Here is a 14628-nt window from a genome sequence, read left to right as displayed (position 1 = left end):
TCAGTCTAACTATCAAAAGGGCTGGGTTATATTCAATGAGTTCAGAATGTTGCTGATAGAAATGTAACAAATAGATCAGACAATCCCCTATTCTACTTAACATACATACTCTACACCAGGGATTCCCAAACTCAGTCCTGGGAGCACATTTTGGTTTTTGCCCTAGCACTACAGAGCTGATTCAAATAACCAACTCATCATCAAGCTTTGATTATTTGAATCAACTGTAGTGCTAGGGCAAAAACCAAAACATGCACCCATGGGGGATCTATCTAAACCTTGAGCAACATTTCACCCTAATGAACAAAGGGTAAAAGGAGGGTGGGTGAGGGATGATTGATGACCATACCTGAGCTTGCTCTTCAGGGTGCTGACCTCTCGGGTCACGGCGTCTTGCGACTCAGTGGCGTCGTCAAGCTCCCTCTGCAGCTTCCTGCGGTTGGCGTTGGCCCGTGTCACTTCCTCCTCGGCCTCCTCCAGCTGACGCTTTAGCTGACGTGTGCGGCTGTTCGCCTTCTCCGCCTGTGGAGTACGGGCAGAGGATTTTCGATCATTGGCTGCAAATCTATGTAGTCTTCATCTATGAGGCTATACAGTAACTGTGCAAGGTGGTTCAGTGGCTGCAGCTATACAGATTAGGTTATACTAAGCGGTCTCTGGTTGTTTTACAGACCGCGCAGATTCAGGACAGGTCTGCACAGATTATCTGGGGTATATTCATTCGTTGGATTCCATTGCAAAATGTTTAGTCTGTTGCAAAACATTTAGCAACGGAAACAGTTTACTCCAAACAGAAAATGTTTTGCAAGGAAAACTAGGTTTCTATTGGACAAATTCAGGTAGGTTCCTCTCCATTTCCTTCCGTTTGCTCGGTTTGCTTTCGATTGGTTCCTACAGTAAACAAATCTGAGTAATGAACACCCCATATCTTTACAATGAATGGAAATTATTGTATCTGCATCCTTCGTTTCGCTTGTCTGGTTACATTGCACCTGGGACTATACACACATACACACACCACATGAGGTTGGTGGAACCTTAATTGGGGAGGACAGGCTAGTGGTAATGGCTGGAGTAGAATAGGTGGAATGGTATCAAATACAAACATATGGCTTCCATGTGTTTGATGCCATTCCATTCGAGCCGTTCCAGCAATTATTATGAGCCGTCCTCCCCTCAGCAGCCTCCACTGATATACACCATGGTGCTACAGATGTAGTTGCAGGTCACTGATATAGGGGTAGGTAACCTATCTAGTTCTATGCGGAGAGGACCCACCTCTACTTTGTACTGCTCCGTGTTGCGTCTCTCGTCCTCCACCTGCAGCAGCACCTCCTTCAGCTTCTTCTCTGCGCGCCTGACCAGCCTGGACGACTGCTGACGCTCCCTTAGAACAGAAAAAACAGAGTCAAGACATGACTCCTGAACAGGGGCCATTTCTCCTCACCTGCTTCTCAAAATTCATAGGAGGTCAGAGGGGAGGGACCTTGTATCCTCTCCTACAATACGTTTTGAGAAGGAAGCAAGGAGAGTGGACGTGAGGAATTGAGGAAAGACCAATGGAGGCAGACAATGGTTTTTACTTACTTGGACTCCAAGTCCAGTTGATCCTCCAGCTGCAGTATCTTGGCCTCCAGGGCAGCCATAGAGGCCTTGTACTTGGACTTGACCGTCTCCTCCAGCTCCTGCTGCTTGAGCGTCAGCTCCTTATTCTGCCGGTCCAGCTGGGCCCGGGTCCCCTTCCAGGCGCTGGGAGGTACTGCGCTCCGCCGACAGCTCAGTGGTCAGTTGGTCAGTCTAGGGAGGAGAGAGTGGAGGTATGGACACAAGACTATGAATTGGACAATGTAGTAGCCGGCCCATAACGTTTGACATGGTGTATTTGTCTCAATTGAGTACTTCTAATACAAATAGAGCTCTAAGGTCTAACGATTCAGGTTGAAACACTACATAAACAGAACACGCAAACTTTCTTCAACCAGAATACCTCTTCATCTCCTTGTGATTAACGCAGATAAATAAAGTTGAAATACAATTTCTCGGTGTAGCTCCTCAGCTTTGCAGTCAGTTCATTACCTGCAGTGTGGTTCTCCTCAAGCGGTCGTTGACCATCTCCATGTTCAACTGCTCCTCCTCCAGTTCCTCCTCTAGCTTAGCGATACGAGACTCCAGCCTCCTCTTCTCATCCACCGTCAGGGAACTGATGGGAAGGGCGAGAGCAAGGGCGAGAAGCGAGAGAGGAAGGGAGAGATACATTTTTGGTTGGGAGGAAGAACACCATCACAGAAATGGCAAATCCATGCAAATTAATGTAAACCAATGGAGTGCTAAACATAGTGTTTCTATGAGGTGTCTGAGTCGTACTTCTTGGCGTTGTGGCTGTTGAGTTCGTCCTGCAGTTCGTCCCTCTCTGCCTGGGCCTGTTTCTTGACTCGCTCAGCAGACGCCAACTCCTATGGAAGATGGAGAGGAGTCTCATGAGGAGCATTAGAACATGGACAGTGGGGGTGGAGACAGCGAGCGAGCGATAGAGACAAAGGGAAACAGAGAGAGACCTGCAGACAGACATACCTCCTGGAGATGGATGGTGTCGGCCTCCATGGTCTTGATTTTATTTTCTTTCTCCTTGGCCATGTTGAGGGCCTCGTCCCTGGACAAACGCAGCTCCTCCAGCTCCCTCATCTGATCTTTCATCAGGGCCTGTATGGGAGGAGAGAACCACAAAGGACCGAGTCAAGTACCACACCAGACTGTAGGGCTTGGTATCGTTCTACCGAAAAAGACTGCACACTGCCTAATTTGTCGTGAGAGCTGTGAACTACGTTTTTGTCGGTGTAAACCTTCTTGCAGCTGTTGAGCATGCCTTCAGCTCACTTTGGGTGCATAGACAAGGTTAGTTTGTGTGAGAGATAGACATTCTCAAAACCAGAAGCCAGTTAAAACCAAAACCATCAAATTCACTGCTCTGCACTCAGGTAATTTCTTCCTGCCAAAAGTCTGACTTGAACAAATCAAGGGATCAGCTGTAACCCCTCTGGTTCTAAACTGAGAACTACTCCATTCACTACGCCCATGGTCAAAAGCGCCAAGCTCCATCTGATATGCAAGCGCCGATTAGAGCAACCACCACCAGGGACAAGTGAACATTAACCACAACTTCAGCAAACTCACTAGGAACACCAACCGTTCCCCTATGACTCTTTGCTCCAGCCCTGAGCACTCACTGGAGGGAAACCACTAGCCATATCCTCATTTTCCTCCACCTTAACAGGAGACTCACTAGGCCTATATGCTACAGGAACTGTCAACCGCTCCTCAACAACAGGAAGTGACAAAACCGGTGGATCTGGCTTTCCCAAACTCACTTTTTCAAGCTCCTGATTCCGCTCACAAGACACAGCCGTGTCACCCCGCAAAACATGACTGGGAAGAATCTCCTCCCTCACAGTCAGCCTGCTGAGGAACCACAACCTCCCCTACTTTGACAAGGAACGTGTCCCCTAAATTGACACATGAATCTCTCTCATCCTGCAGAGGGCACACTACATCATATCTCTGCCCAGAAGGTCTCAGATAGACAAGAATCACCTTCCTCACAAGGGAGAACAATTTCCTGGGAACCACCATCTAGTTCTGCAAATAATGTTTCCTCCAAGGGCCCCCCCACAAATCCTCCTCCTCCCTATCGTTTAATTATTATATTTTTTTTTATCAGGACTCTTCTGAACATGAGTAACTTTACAAACTGGACATACCTCAAAACTCTCCTTGAGAGAGAGAGAGACTTACCATGGTTACGCCATGGATTTTTCAGTCTGACCGAAGTCACCCCCCCAAAAAAGACAAAGCTCTACAAGTCAGAACGTTGAATAAAATTAGATTTACGCTTAATCTTTGATGGTGCCCAGAATTGACCCCAGAGTGACACCACAGTGAATAGGTGCTGGGGACAATACTGACCCACCCATGCTCACTGAGAAACATCTGCACAGACCGTTCCACAACATAGCAAACGTTCAATTGAACTGAACGCACCCCTGACTTTCCACTGGTGTTACACAAACCTGATCACTTGGAAACTAGCTCATCATTCTGCTCACTGGATGAAACTGGTTAAGTGAGAAGACCGTCTGACAAACTCCCCCTCTATGCTGTCCTTTATTCACCTGCTGTTTCACCGGTGCCATCTCCTGTTCGAGCCTAGCCATTAACAACTATTCTTCCTCATGACTGGTGTCCATCAAAACCGGCGGCATGACTTCATCCCACTTCTCCCATAGCGGCCCTACAACCTCTACCTTGTTCAACTCCTCCGCTATTTCAACCTCCAGCATTTATGCCACCTGAAAAAATTGGACCCCTCGTTAGCTTGAGGAAAACCCCACCATCCTCTACACAATACACTGCTGGCTCAAATGCCCCCAGTCAAAATCAGTACGCCAAAGACAATAAATCAACTGACAAGTCAGTTAGCCACTAGCTCACCGCTAACCAACCAATGCATGCGCGTGCTCCAAGCCCCAGAGATAACCACTCCAACCAGGCAAAAACAGCATGCCATGCACCAAATGCTACCAACCATAGCAACAGTTAGCCACTAGCCTAGCACTAACACACATCCTCCAGACTCCCAACTGGGAAATCTTGCAAACAGCGCCAACAAAAGCTACCAAATCCATAGCCAGAACTGTTTTCGGCCCATGAGAATTTTAAAAAAATGATAGTACCAGTCAAAGGTTTGAACACCTCCTCATTCCAGGGTTCTTTATTTTTACTATTTTCTACATTGTAGAATAATAGTGAAGACATCAAAACTATGAAATAACACATATGGAATCAAGTAGTAACCAAAAAAAGTGTTAAACTAAATATATTTTAGATTCTTCAAAGTAGCCACCCTTCGCCTTGACAGCTTTGCACACTCTTGGCATTCTCTCAACCAGCTTCATGAGGTAGTCACCTGGAATGCATTTCAATTAACAGGTGTGCCTTGTTAAAAGTTAATGCATTTGAGCCAATCAGTTGTGTTGTGACAAGGTAGGGGTTGGTATACAGAAGATAATCCTATTTGGTAAAAGACCAAGTCCATATTATGGCAAGAACAGCTCAAATAAGCAAAGAGAAACACCAGTCCATCATTACTTTAAGACATGAAGGACAGTCAATCCAGATAAGCACTTTCTTCAAGTGCAGTTGCAAAAAACCATCAAGCGCTATGATGAAACTGCTCTCATGAAAGTAAGACCCAGAGTTACCTCTGCTGCAGAGGATAAGTTCGAGTTACCAGCCTCAGAAATTGCAGCCCAAATAAATGCTTCACAGAGTTCAAGTAACAGACATCAACTGTTCAGAGGAGACTGCGTGAATCAGGCCTTCATGGTCGAATTGCTGCAAAGAAACCACTACTAAAAGGACACCAATAAGAAGAAGACTTGTTTGGGCCAAGAAACACGAGCAATGGACATTAGACCGGTGGAAATCTGACCTTTGGTCTGATTAGTCCAAATTTGAGATTTTTGGTTCCAACCGCCGTGTCTTTGTGAGACACAGAGTAGGTGAACGGATGATACTAATCGACACAAACATCTACATTGATACTGTACCCTTAGACTTCATCATTGCGCTAATGCTAGTTAGAATTCGCTCACAAAACTACTGCCAACTTCATTCATACAGCACGCAGAGACATACAAATGGTATCCACAAGTTCATCGGACTCTGGGTATGTAGAACAAGATCTCGCAGTATCCCTTTAAATAAGTCACTCATTGCTTCAAGCCACACCCCACCACACAGAGCAAACATAGCTTGAAGAACATTTTGGGGAAACGTGTCGTTCAGTACAAACAGTTACAACATAGCAAACGTTCAATAGAACTGAACGCACCCCAGGAACCAGCCACCTTACCTTAAGTCCAGCGCCTTCATGACATCGGTTGGCCAGTCAAAGCAGGTTATTATTTGTTCAATGGTGACAAAACAAATATGTACCAAAAATACAAAAAGGCATTCCCAAACTAAAGACAAAAGAAAGGCCTCATGGCCACCAAACAAAACCAGCAGCCTCAAGCTACGCCAGCTGGGACACTGACTGACGATCACCTTCACTGGCAGCACTGGTGTACAAATAAAGGCTTGGCTCAGCATCTCGACTCGCTTGCTGCTGCCACCTGGTGATGGAGTGTGGAAGTGTATCATTGTAGAGTGTTTGTCTATGTCCTAACACTGACCTTCACCCCCATAGCATAACTAAAGCGATGCACAAAACCCATTATTTGGCAGGGAATACTTTTTGTAGATAATTGATTCTATACCTCAATTTGCACACGCTGATCCTCTCCAACGGATTCGGAAGTTGTAGCTAAAAATAGGTCAATTAGGGTCAGTTAAATGGGAGAGTCAATGAAACCAAACATGGAAGTATATTGAAAGCGAATTAAGGAGGTAGCCCAGACCGAGACTCGAACCCGGGTCCAGCAACTGGCAAGCAAACACCTTCGTTTTTTTTTATTGATTGGAGACAGCTTGTGTCAATTACAGAACATTTCCTAGGATTTCCTACATGCAGCAACACTAGTGGACTATCCTGGAAATACCAGTAAAAGCAGAGTGCCTTAAAAAATACCCCGAAAACTGTGCCCTTGTGTGTGTGTAGGTCCCTTTGTGCATTACCTGCAGTTTCTTAAGCTGTTTGAAGGCTTCATCACGGCCCTTGTTGGCCATGCTGATGGCTGCTTCCAGTTCTCCCAGGTCCACCTCCAGCTTCTTCTTAGCAGCCATGGCCAGGGCTTTCTGCCTCCGTTCATCCTCCAGCTCAGTCTCCATCTCCCGCACCTGGGGAACATCACATAGATCCAAGGTTGTGTTTAGTAGGTTACAGTTTAAAAAACATGAGCATTTCTTATTGGATGTTCAAGTAGTCTCTTCCGGTTTCAGACTGTTTTCTTCCATTTGGTATGTAACGAACACAACCCAGTACCTGTTTGACCAGCTGCTTCCTCCTCTCTTCACCCTGCTCGTCTCTGGCCTGCAGGTCCCTGTCGAACTGGGCCTTCATGGCCTGCATGTTGACCTCCAGACGCAGCTTGGCGTCCTCAGTGGTCTGCAGCTCATCCTCCAGCTCCTCCAGCTGCACACGCATCTCCTCCAGCTGCTGATCCATGGCACGCTTCGCTTTCTCCAGCTCGTGGACCTGCACCAAGAGACAAAAAGGATTAACTTTAGAATAAAATAAAACGTTGTCATTCAACAATGTTCAATGAGGGAGTTTGGGAGGGATGGTGCATTCAGATTTGCTAGTGTTTGGAAATGTTCCAAACTATCCTTATGAATGGTGAATTTCAAAAGTCTTTCCTCACGTACTCCCGACTCTCCACCTTTTCAAAACACATTGGAGGAGAACATCGGACTTGAAATGCATTTTTAATAGTCTAGAATACAGGACGCAAGGAATCGAGAACTTGAGAATCACCCACTATCAATAGTTCCACTATCTTTCTACAAGAACATGATCGGACTTACACTTTTACCGACGTCGTCCTTCGATGAGACCAGGTCCTCCATCTCGGCCTTGAGGACCTTGTTGGCCCGGTCCAGTTCATTCTTCAGGTCCTTCATGGCCTCCAGCTCACGGGTCAGAGTCAGGGCCCGCGTTTCCTTCTCCCTGGCCTCAGCCTCAGCCCGGTCCCTCTCCTCAGCATTCCGGCTGGAGATAGTCTTCTCCTCAGTCAGCATCTGTTATAGGGACAGAAAAGGAGGTATTTTAGTAGACAGTTCACGAGTCAAATCTAATTTTGTTTTGATGTAGTGCTTGAAGCAAATTTGAACCTCAAATGATTGACCTAGACGTCATTATATGATGCATAAATCAATCATTACAGGTTCATATTATGAACCGCTTTGTCATGGGCCAGTGATTAAATCTAGCAAATAAGCCTCTAAAAAACAGGGTTCTCAGGGCACCTCTAATCCTCGAGGGCTGCAGTGGTTGCAGTCTTTGGCCCTCCAGGACCGGAGGTGCTCACTGCCCACCTCTGCTATAGAACCTCTATGCCATCATCATCCCATCAACCCATTCACCTGGTCAAACTTCTTCTGCTTCTTCTCCAGGTTGGACACCATCTGCCTGAGATTGTCCTGATCCACCATCATGTCATCCAGCTCCTGCTGCAGACGGGTCTTGGTCTTGTCCAGCTTGTCGTAGGCCGACGCCTTCTCCTCCAGCTGTTGGCCCACGCCCTCCAGCTCCCGCTGCATACGTTTCTTGTTCTCCTCTGCCCCCTCCAGGGACTGGGCCTCCAGCTCCACCTTCTTCTTCATCTCTGTCAGCTGAGGATGGGGGGGGGGGGATGAGAGAAGAGTATTAGAAGTTTGGTAGAAAGTAAAGAGGTAGAGGAGAGGAAGAGATGCACATGAAACGTTGAGCTGATTGGTCAAGCTAAAGCATCAAGTCGTGTCAACAGGGAAAATACATGAAATGCTTCAGAGACTTCATGGTCTGTATGTCCTAGCGTACAAGGTGGCATAGTTCAACCAAGGGATTTGATTGAGAAAATATAGAAAGATGTAGGTGGTGTAGTAAATGCACGATAGGGGAACCAAAACTGGATAGTATTACGGAGCCACAGGAGATAGAGGAATGTGCTAGCAACCTGAGCTTGGAGGGTGTAGAGCTGTTACTAACCTGAGCTTGGAGGGTGAAGAGCTGCTTCTCCATGTTCTTCTTGCCCTGCTCCTCTTCCTCCAGAGCCTCCCTCAGGTTGTTCTGTTCATCCTCCATCTGACGCAGACGAGTGGAGAAAGAGAGCTTCTGACGAGTTTCCTCCTGGAACAGCGCCTATAAAGAGGAAAAAAGGGAAACAATGGTTACAGTGTGTGTGCTTAAGGCCAGTTCTAAACAGCACAACGTGTGTGTTGGTGAGTGTGTCTGTGTGACCGTACCTGTACATCCTGCAGTTGGGACTCCACAGTGGAATAGTCTTTAGTTGCCTTGATGGACTTGCCCTCAACCACACTCAACACGCTGTTGACGTTGTCCAGCTCAGACTAGACAAGAGACAGAAAAGAGGAATTAGCGCAACCATTTAACCACGTCCTCCAGAACCACATCCATTATCAAATCGTCATTTGCCACATGCGCTGAATACAACAGGTGTAGACCTTACAGTGAAACGCTTACTTACAAGCCCTTCACCAACAATGCAGTTCATTTTTTTCTTAAGTAAAAAATAACAAATAATTAAAGAGCAGCAGTAAAATAAAATAACAGTAGGGAGGTTATATACAGGGGGTACCGGTACAGAGTCAATGTGCAGGGACACCGGTTAGTCGAGGTAATATGTACATGTGGGTAGAGTTAGTGACTATGCATAGATAATAAACAGAGTAGCAGCAGCGTAAGAGGGGGTGGGGGGGACAATCCAAATAGTCCGGGTAGCCATTTGATTAGCTGTTCAGGAGTCTTATGGCTTGGGGGTAGAAGCTGTTAAGAAGCCTTTTGGACCTAGACTTGGCGCTCTGGTACTGCTTGCCATGCGGTAGCAGAGAGAACAGTCTATGACTAGGGTGGCTGGAGTCTGACAATTTTTAGGGCCTTCCTCTGACACCGCCTGGTATAGAGGTCCTGGATGGCAGGAAGCTTGGCCCCAGTGATTTACTGGGCCGTATGCACTACCCTCTGTAGTGCCTTGCGGTCGGAGGCCGAGCAGTTGCCATACCAGGCGGTGATGCAACCAGTCAGGATGCTCTCGATGGTGCAGCTGTAGAACTTTGAGGATCCATCCCGAATATACATAATGTTAATCTATCCATCCACCAACCAACCCATCATAATAACACTTTGAAATGCCCCAAAGTGTTCTGGATCCCCATTCCGCCACCCTCTTGCCTCATATTATTCCCTTTCTCCATCACCTACGGCCAAGCCACAGTATCCAAAATCCAGTCCACACCTACCTGCATCTTGGCCACCTTGTCAGCCAGCTCCTTCCTTTGCCTCTCGCTCTCTGTGTGTTTGATCTGCAGTTCCTGGACCTGGGTCTCAGCCTTCTTCCTGCGGTGCTCTGACTCAACCTTCCCCTGGTTCAGGTTCTTCAGCTCGATGGCCAGCTCATTATGTTCGCTTTCCATAGCCTGCTTGGCTTTCTCCACTGACACCTTGTTCTGAAGGAGCGGACACATGGGCAGGAGGTTACATAGGCGGTTCTCTACCAAAATACTATCATGTATAGCTTGTTTTACTTCAGAGAAAGCGTTAATGTTCATAATGTACGGTTGGTTATATAACTTTCGTGCATATGAAGACTTCAATATGAAATACAAACTATTACAGTAAAACCTCAGAAATGTTACTGTCTGACCGGTCAACCGACAAGCAATATTGAAACAGGAAGAGAAAAGATTCCCACGGTCATGTTAGAGAACCATTGTCTACATATGAACAGTATAATGCAGTGGAAGTGAGCTCTCACCCTCTTGGCCTGCTCCAGCTGTTCGTTGAGCTCGTCGAAGGCCTGGTTGTGTTTGTGCCTCAAGTCGGCCACCTGCTGCTCGTGCACCTTGGCCTCGTCCTCCAGAATCTTCTTTAGCTGGGTCACCTCCGTCTCACGCTTGTTTCTGAACAACAGGATGGAGCGATTGAAGGTGGTGGAGGAAGAGGGGAATTTAGAAATGGCACCATATGTCTTCTCAACGGTTAAGTGTTTATTACTACAACTTGACATTTACGCATGGCAAACCACTGTCTCGCTCTCCTTCACCTACAGCTGTGTGTGTGTGTGTGTGTGTGTGTGCGCGCGCATGCTCCCAGTACCTGAGCTCCTGCTGTGCTGCAGTAGAGTCCAGTGTGTCCTCCAGCTCAGTCTTCAGAGCCTCTAGTTCCTCTCCCAGGTCCCTGCGGTGTTTCTCAGCCTTGGCCCTCGCAGCCCTCTCCAGCTCCAGGTCCTCCTGCAGCTCAGAAAGCTGTGCCTCCAGCTCCCGGATCTTCTTCTGGGCCGTGTTCTTGGCCCCGGCCTCCTCCTCTATCCTGGAGGGTGGTGGGAAGCGAAGGAGGATGGGGGTTAGAGTGGAAGGCATTGAAATGAAAGTCATACAATACTATTTTGTAGACTTAACTTTGTTTTTACTGTATGGGCTTAATGAGATCCTAAATCAACAACAGCAAATCAAACTTTCAATGGAAAGTAAAATAACACCTCTAGTTCAGTCCAACCAAATGCAGGCCTATGTTTGTCTTCGTACATCCGGCCTATAATGCTTCATTTCTAATGTCAAAAATACTTTTGATACACAATTTGGGCCCCTTCTCCAATTATGGGTTTCCCTTTCCCCTCACCTGGCTAGAGCAGCCATTAGCTCCTCCTCCTTCTTGGCCAGCTGGGCTCGGAGCTCGGCTATCTGGGCCTGCAGGTCAGCCATCTGGTCATGCAGCTCCGTGGAGTCTCCCTCCAGCTTCCTGCGGTTCTTTTCCAGCTCTTGACGACTCTTCTCCTCCTTCCTCAGCCGGTCTGATGGAGGGAGAGGGATGGGAAAGCAGGGTTACGTCTCAATACTTTAGTGTCCCTCCTTGTCTCAGATTGCTCTCACCAGTGCTTTTCAGATCAGTACAGATAAAGGACAAGAGGCAAGGAAAGGTGGTTCACCTCATAAGCATAGAATCTCTATGGTCCACCTACCCTCCATGTCAGCAATCATGGCCTCGTGCTTGTTCTTGAGTTTCTGCAGGCTCTTGGACTTCTCCTCCTCCTCAGCCATGTTGGTGGTGAACTCTGAGATACGTTCCTCCAACAGCTTCTTCTCCTGCAAGCAAACAATAACAACCCCAAACGGTTACACAATAACAACCCCAAACGGTTACACAATAACAACCCCAAAAGGTTACACACCCGATATTACATTCAAAGTTAACACCTAGTCCCTGAATTACAACAGTAATTTACTCTTAAATATAAAAAATAGGTCCATGATTGTTGGCTTCATTGCTGGAATGAATGACTGCCTAATTGATTATTTCATTCATCCGAAAAACCATCAACTTGTACTACAAACCTTATTGAGTTTGTTGTTCTGGTCGTCCAGCACCATGACATTCTCCTCTATCTTCTTCAGCTTGGCGTCTGTGGTCATCTTCTCCAGCTGCAGCTTCTGCCTGGCCGCCTCCTCCTCATCCAACTGCTGCTCCAGGTCCTGCAGACAGATGGCGGGAGAGAGATGGAATGTTTTAATTAAGATGTTTTTACCTCCATTTCCTCCATCACTCCCTTCCTCTCCAAGTTCATTAAAAGCGCCACACCCCTTGGAGGGTGAAATGAAAACCAGTGAAAATGGACAATTTGCAAAGGCAATTTAATAGGAGAAATAGTGTTCATATCTAACTATTTACATGTGACTTCTGACAGGTTTGGACCACAAGGCTCAATTAGCAAGGGAAAGTTACAGAGTCCATCATTAAGAATTTTTCCAAAGCTCTACCGTGATGTTCGTCTGCATCTTCTTCCGCTCAGTCTGTAGCTGGGTGACCCTCTCCTCTTCCTCCTCCACCCGGGCCTCCAGGTCGTGGAGGATCTCCTCCAGCTCCTGCTTCCTGGTGGCCAGCCTGGAGCGCATCTCCTCCGCCTCGGCACACAGCTCCGTCTCCGCCTGCAGCTGCTCCTGCAAGGCTTGCTTCTCTGCATTCAGCTGGGGGGGGGACAGAGGGCTATGTGTTAGAAACAGGGCAATGATACACAGTAAGGCTGAAATGCTGGTGGTTTAGGATATTATGGTGTCACATAGTATGAAAGTGACTCACTCCAGCCCCTAACAAATGTATAAGACACTAGGGGCGATTTCATGGACAGATTAAGCATTGGACTAAAAAGAAAACTCAATAGAAAATCTCAGTTAAAATGCTTCTTAGTCCAGGATTAGGCCTAATCTGTGTCTAGGAAACCACCCCTATAAGACATATTGAAAGGCACCAAGTAGATGCAATTCATAATCGTTCTGAGTGTACAAGTCATTACCTTAAATTGGGGCTTAGTCCAATCCATAGAAATATAATTTCTAGAAGGGACACTCCATACCTGCTGCTGCTTGGCCTCAAACTCCTGCAGCTGCTGCTCAGCCTGCTGCTGCCTCTCCTTAGTCTTCTCCAGCTCATCCTCCCTGGCCTGCATCTCCTCCTCCTGCCTGGTCACCTGCAGCAGAGGCTTCACCTGGGGGAGTAGAGGAAGAAGACAGGGACTCAGGACAATGTAGGTAGCTGAGGAGTAGGGGATGAGGTCTGCAACACTCCCATGTTGATTTGCAACGGAGTGTGTGTACCTTGGTGAAGAGTCTCCACCACTGCCAGTTCCTGAGTTTGAGGTAGGCAGAACAGTTCCTCTGGATCACCTTCATAGCAGTCAGCTGCTGCTGTCTCTTAGTGAAGGCTCTGGAGACAGACAAAAATACATTCATCTACATTATCATGTTATTGGCAGATGCGTACATAGCGCACTCACACCAACTAATATACAGTATAAAACCATAAGCCAAACCTATAATAGTTACTGCTCTAAATGACAAGTTGTTTACTTGCGGGCCACGTATCCGCGACACCAGGACTGGAAGCTGATGATTATGTCGGTGATCTTCATGTCCCTCTCCTCCTCCAGGTGGGCCAAGACTCCGGCCCGGAAAAACACCTTACTCTGGCCGACCGGAACAGGTTGGAATCCAGCTCCAGGGCCTTGATCTGGGAAGAGCAAGGAGAGAGGATGACGTTTGGGAACGTCATTGGGAATTTCAGAATGACATTGGAAGACTGCTGAATGATGGTTTGGTCTGACGCCTCTTACCATGAGCACACAGGCTTGTTTGCCGTCCATAAATCCCTTGGGAATGGCGTTAGGAGTGAGGATCTCATATCTGGGAGAACAGGAGTACGTTTAAGAAGATAAGACACTAAATACAGTAACAGTCTAGTCTGCTCACAGTGATGCTGATAAACAGGTAGGAGATGAAGACCATGCAACGATATGGTCCCGTCTCCCGTGGTTACCTCTGTCTGAACTCCTGGAAGACGATGCGGTTGGGGAAGCCCTGTCTGCAGATACGGATCCCCTCCAGAACTCCATTACACCTCAGCTGGTCCAGAACCAGGTGGGGCTCCAGCTTACCAGACTGACAGTGACAAAGTAAGAGTCAGGATTTTAAATATTATTTTATAGTACATGTGCTGAAGCAAAGACCAACTGCCTGTGTTTTGTATTGATCATTGAAGTTTATAGTCAAAACACTCATTGAGCAATGGAAGATTTGATGACTGTAGACGCCATACCTTCTTCTCGTGGTTGGGGATGATGCAGCGGACGAAGTTGGGGTTGGTGTTCCTGAGAGTGGTCATGAGGTTGGACAGCTGCTCCTTGTAAAGCTGGCCCACGGTGCGGAACATGCCCTTACGGATCTTAGTTGCCCCGTGCAGCCCGCCATCAGACATCCCAGCAACTTTGTCCAGACCCACAATACGGTCCACTGAGAGAGCGACAGAGACAGAATGATAAGGAGAAACAGGATCATAGATATCACTTATCAACTCATCTTTCCTGCAGTTCATTTCTTTCACCATGTACTTTCTCAGTTCAAACATACAGAAAGGCATACATGCAG

General features: G+C 47.1%; 1 protein-coding gene across 1 annotated transcript in view; it reads right to left on the bottom strand.

Annotated features, from left to right (window-relative positions):
• LOC121554002 (myosin-9-like) overlaps positions 1-14628 on the bottom strand; it is a 31463-nt gene that overhangs the window by 1519 nt on the left and 15316 nt on the right. Inside the window, 27 exon segments of the mRNA XM_045223352.1 lie at positions 350-522; positions 1279-1387; positions 1588-1739; positions 1741-1797; positions 2077-2200; positions 2365-2453; positions 2572-2700; positions 6673-6834; positions 6980-7192; positions 7522-7734; positions 8080-8328; positions 8684-8836; positions 8941-9045; positions 9955-10161; positions 10470-10614; positions 10811-11023; positions 11333-11504; positions 11673-11796; positions 12046-12183; positions 12469-12675; positions 13062-13193; positions 13303-13411; positions 13555-13678; positions 13681-13714; positions 13818-13887; positions 14021-14142; positions 14300-14493. Coding sequence (XP_045079287.1) covers positions 350-522; positions 1279-1387; positions 1588-1739; positions 1741-1797; positions 2077-2200; positions 2365-2453; positions 2572-2700; positions 6673-6834; positions 6980-7192; positions 7522-7734; positions 8080-8328; positions 8684-8836; positions 8941-9045; positions 9955-10161; positions 10470-10614; positions 10811-11023; positions 11333-11504; positions 11673-11796; positions 12046-12183; positions 12469-12675; positions 13062-13193; positions 13303-13411; positions 13555-13678; positions 13681-13714; positions 13818-13887; positions 14021-14142; positions 14300-14493 — 3919 coding nt within the window.

This window comes from Coregonus clupeaformis, chromosome 1 (assembly GCF_020615455.1).
Source record: "Coregonus clupeaformis isolate EN_2021a chromosome 1, ASM2061545v1, whole genome shotgun sequence".
NCBI classification, from domain to species: domain Eukaryota; kingdom Metazoa; phylum Chordata; class Actinopteri; order Salmoniformes; family Salmonidae; genus Coregonus; species Coregonus clupeaformis.
This window is presented reverse-complemented; position numbering and strand designations above follow the sequence as displayed.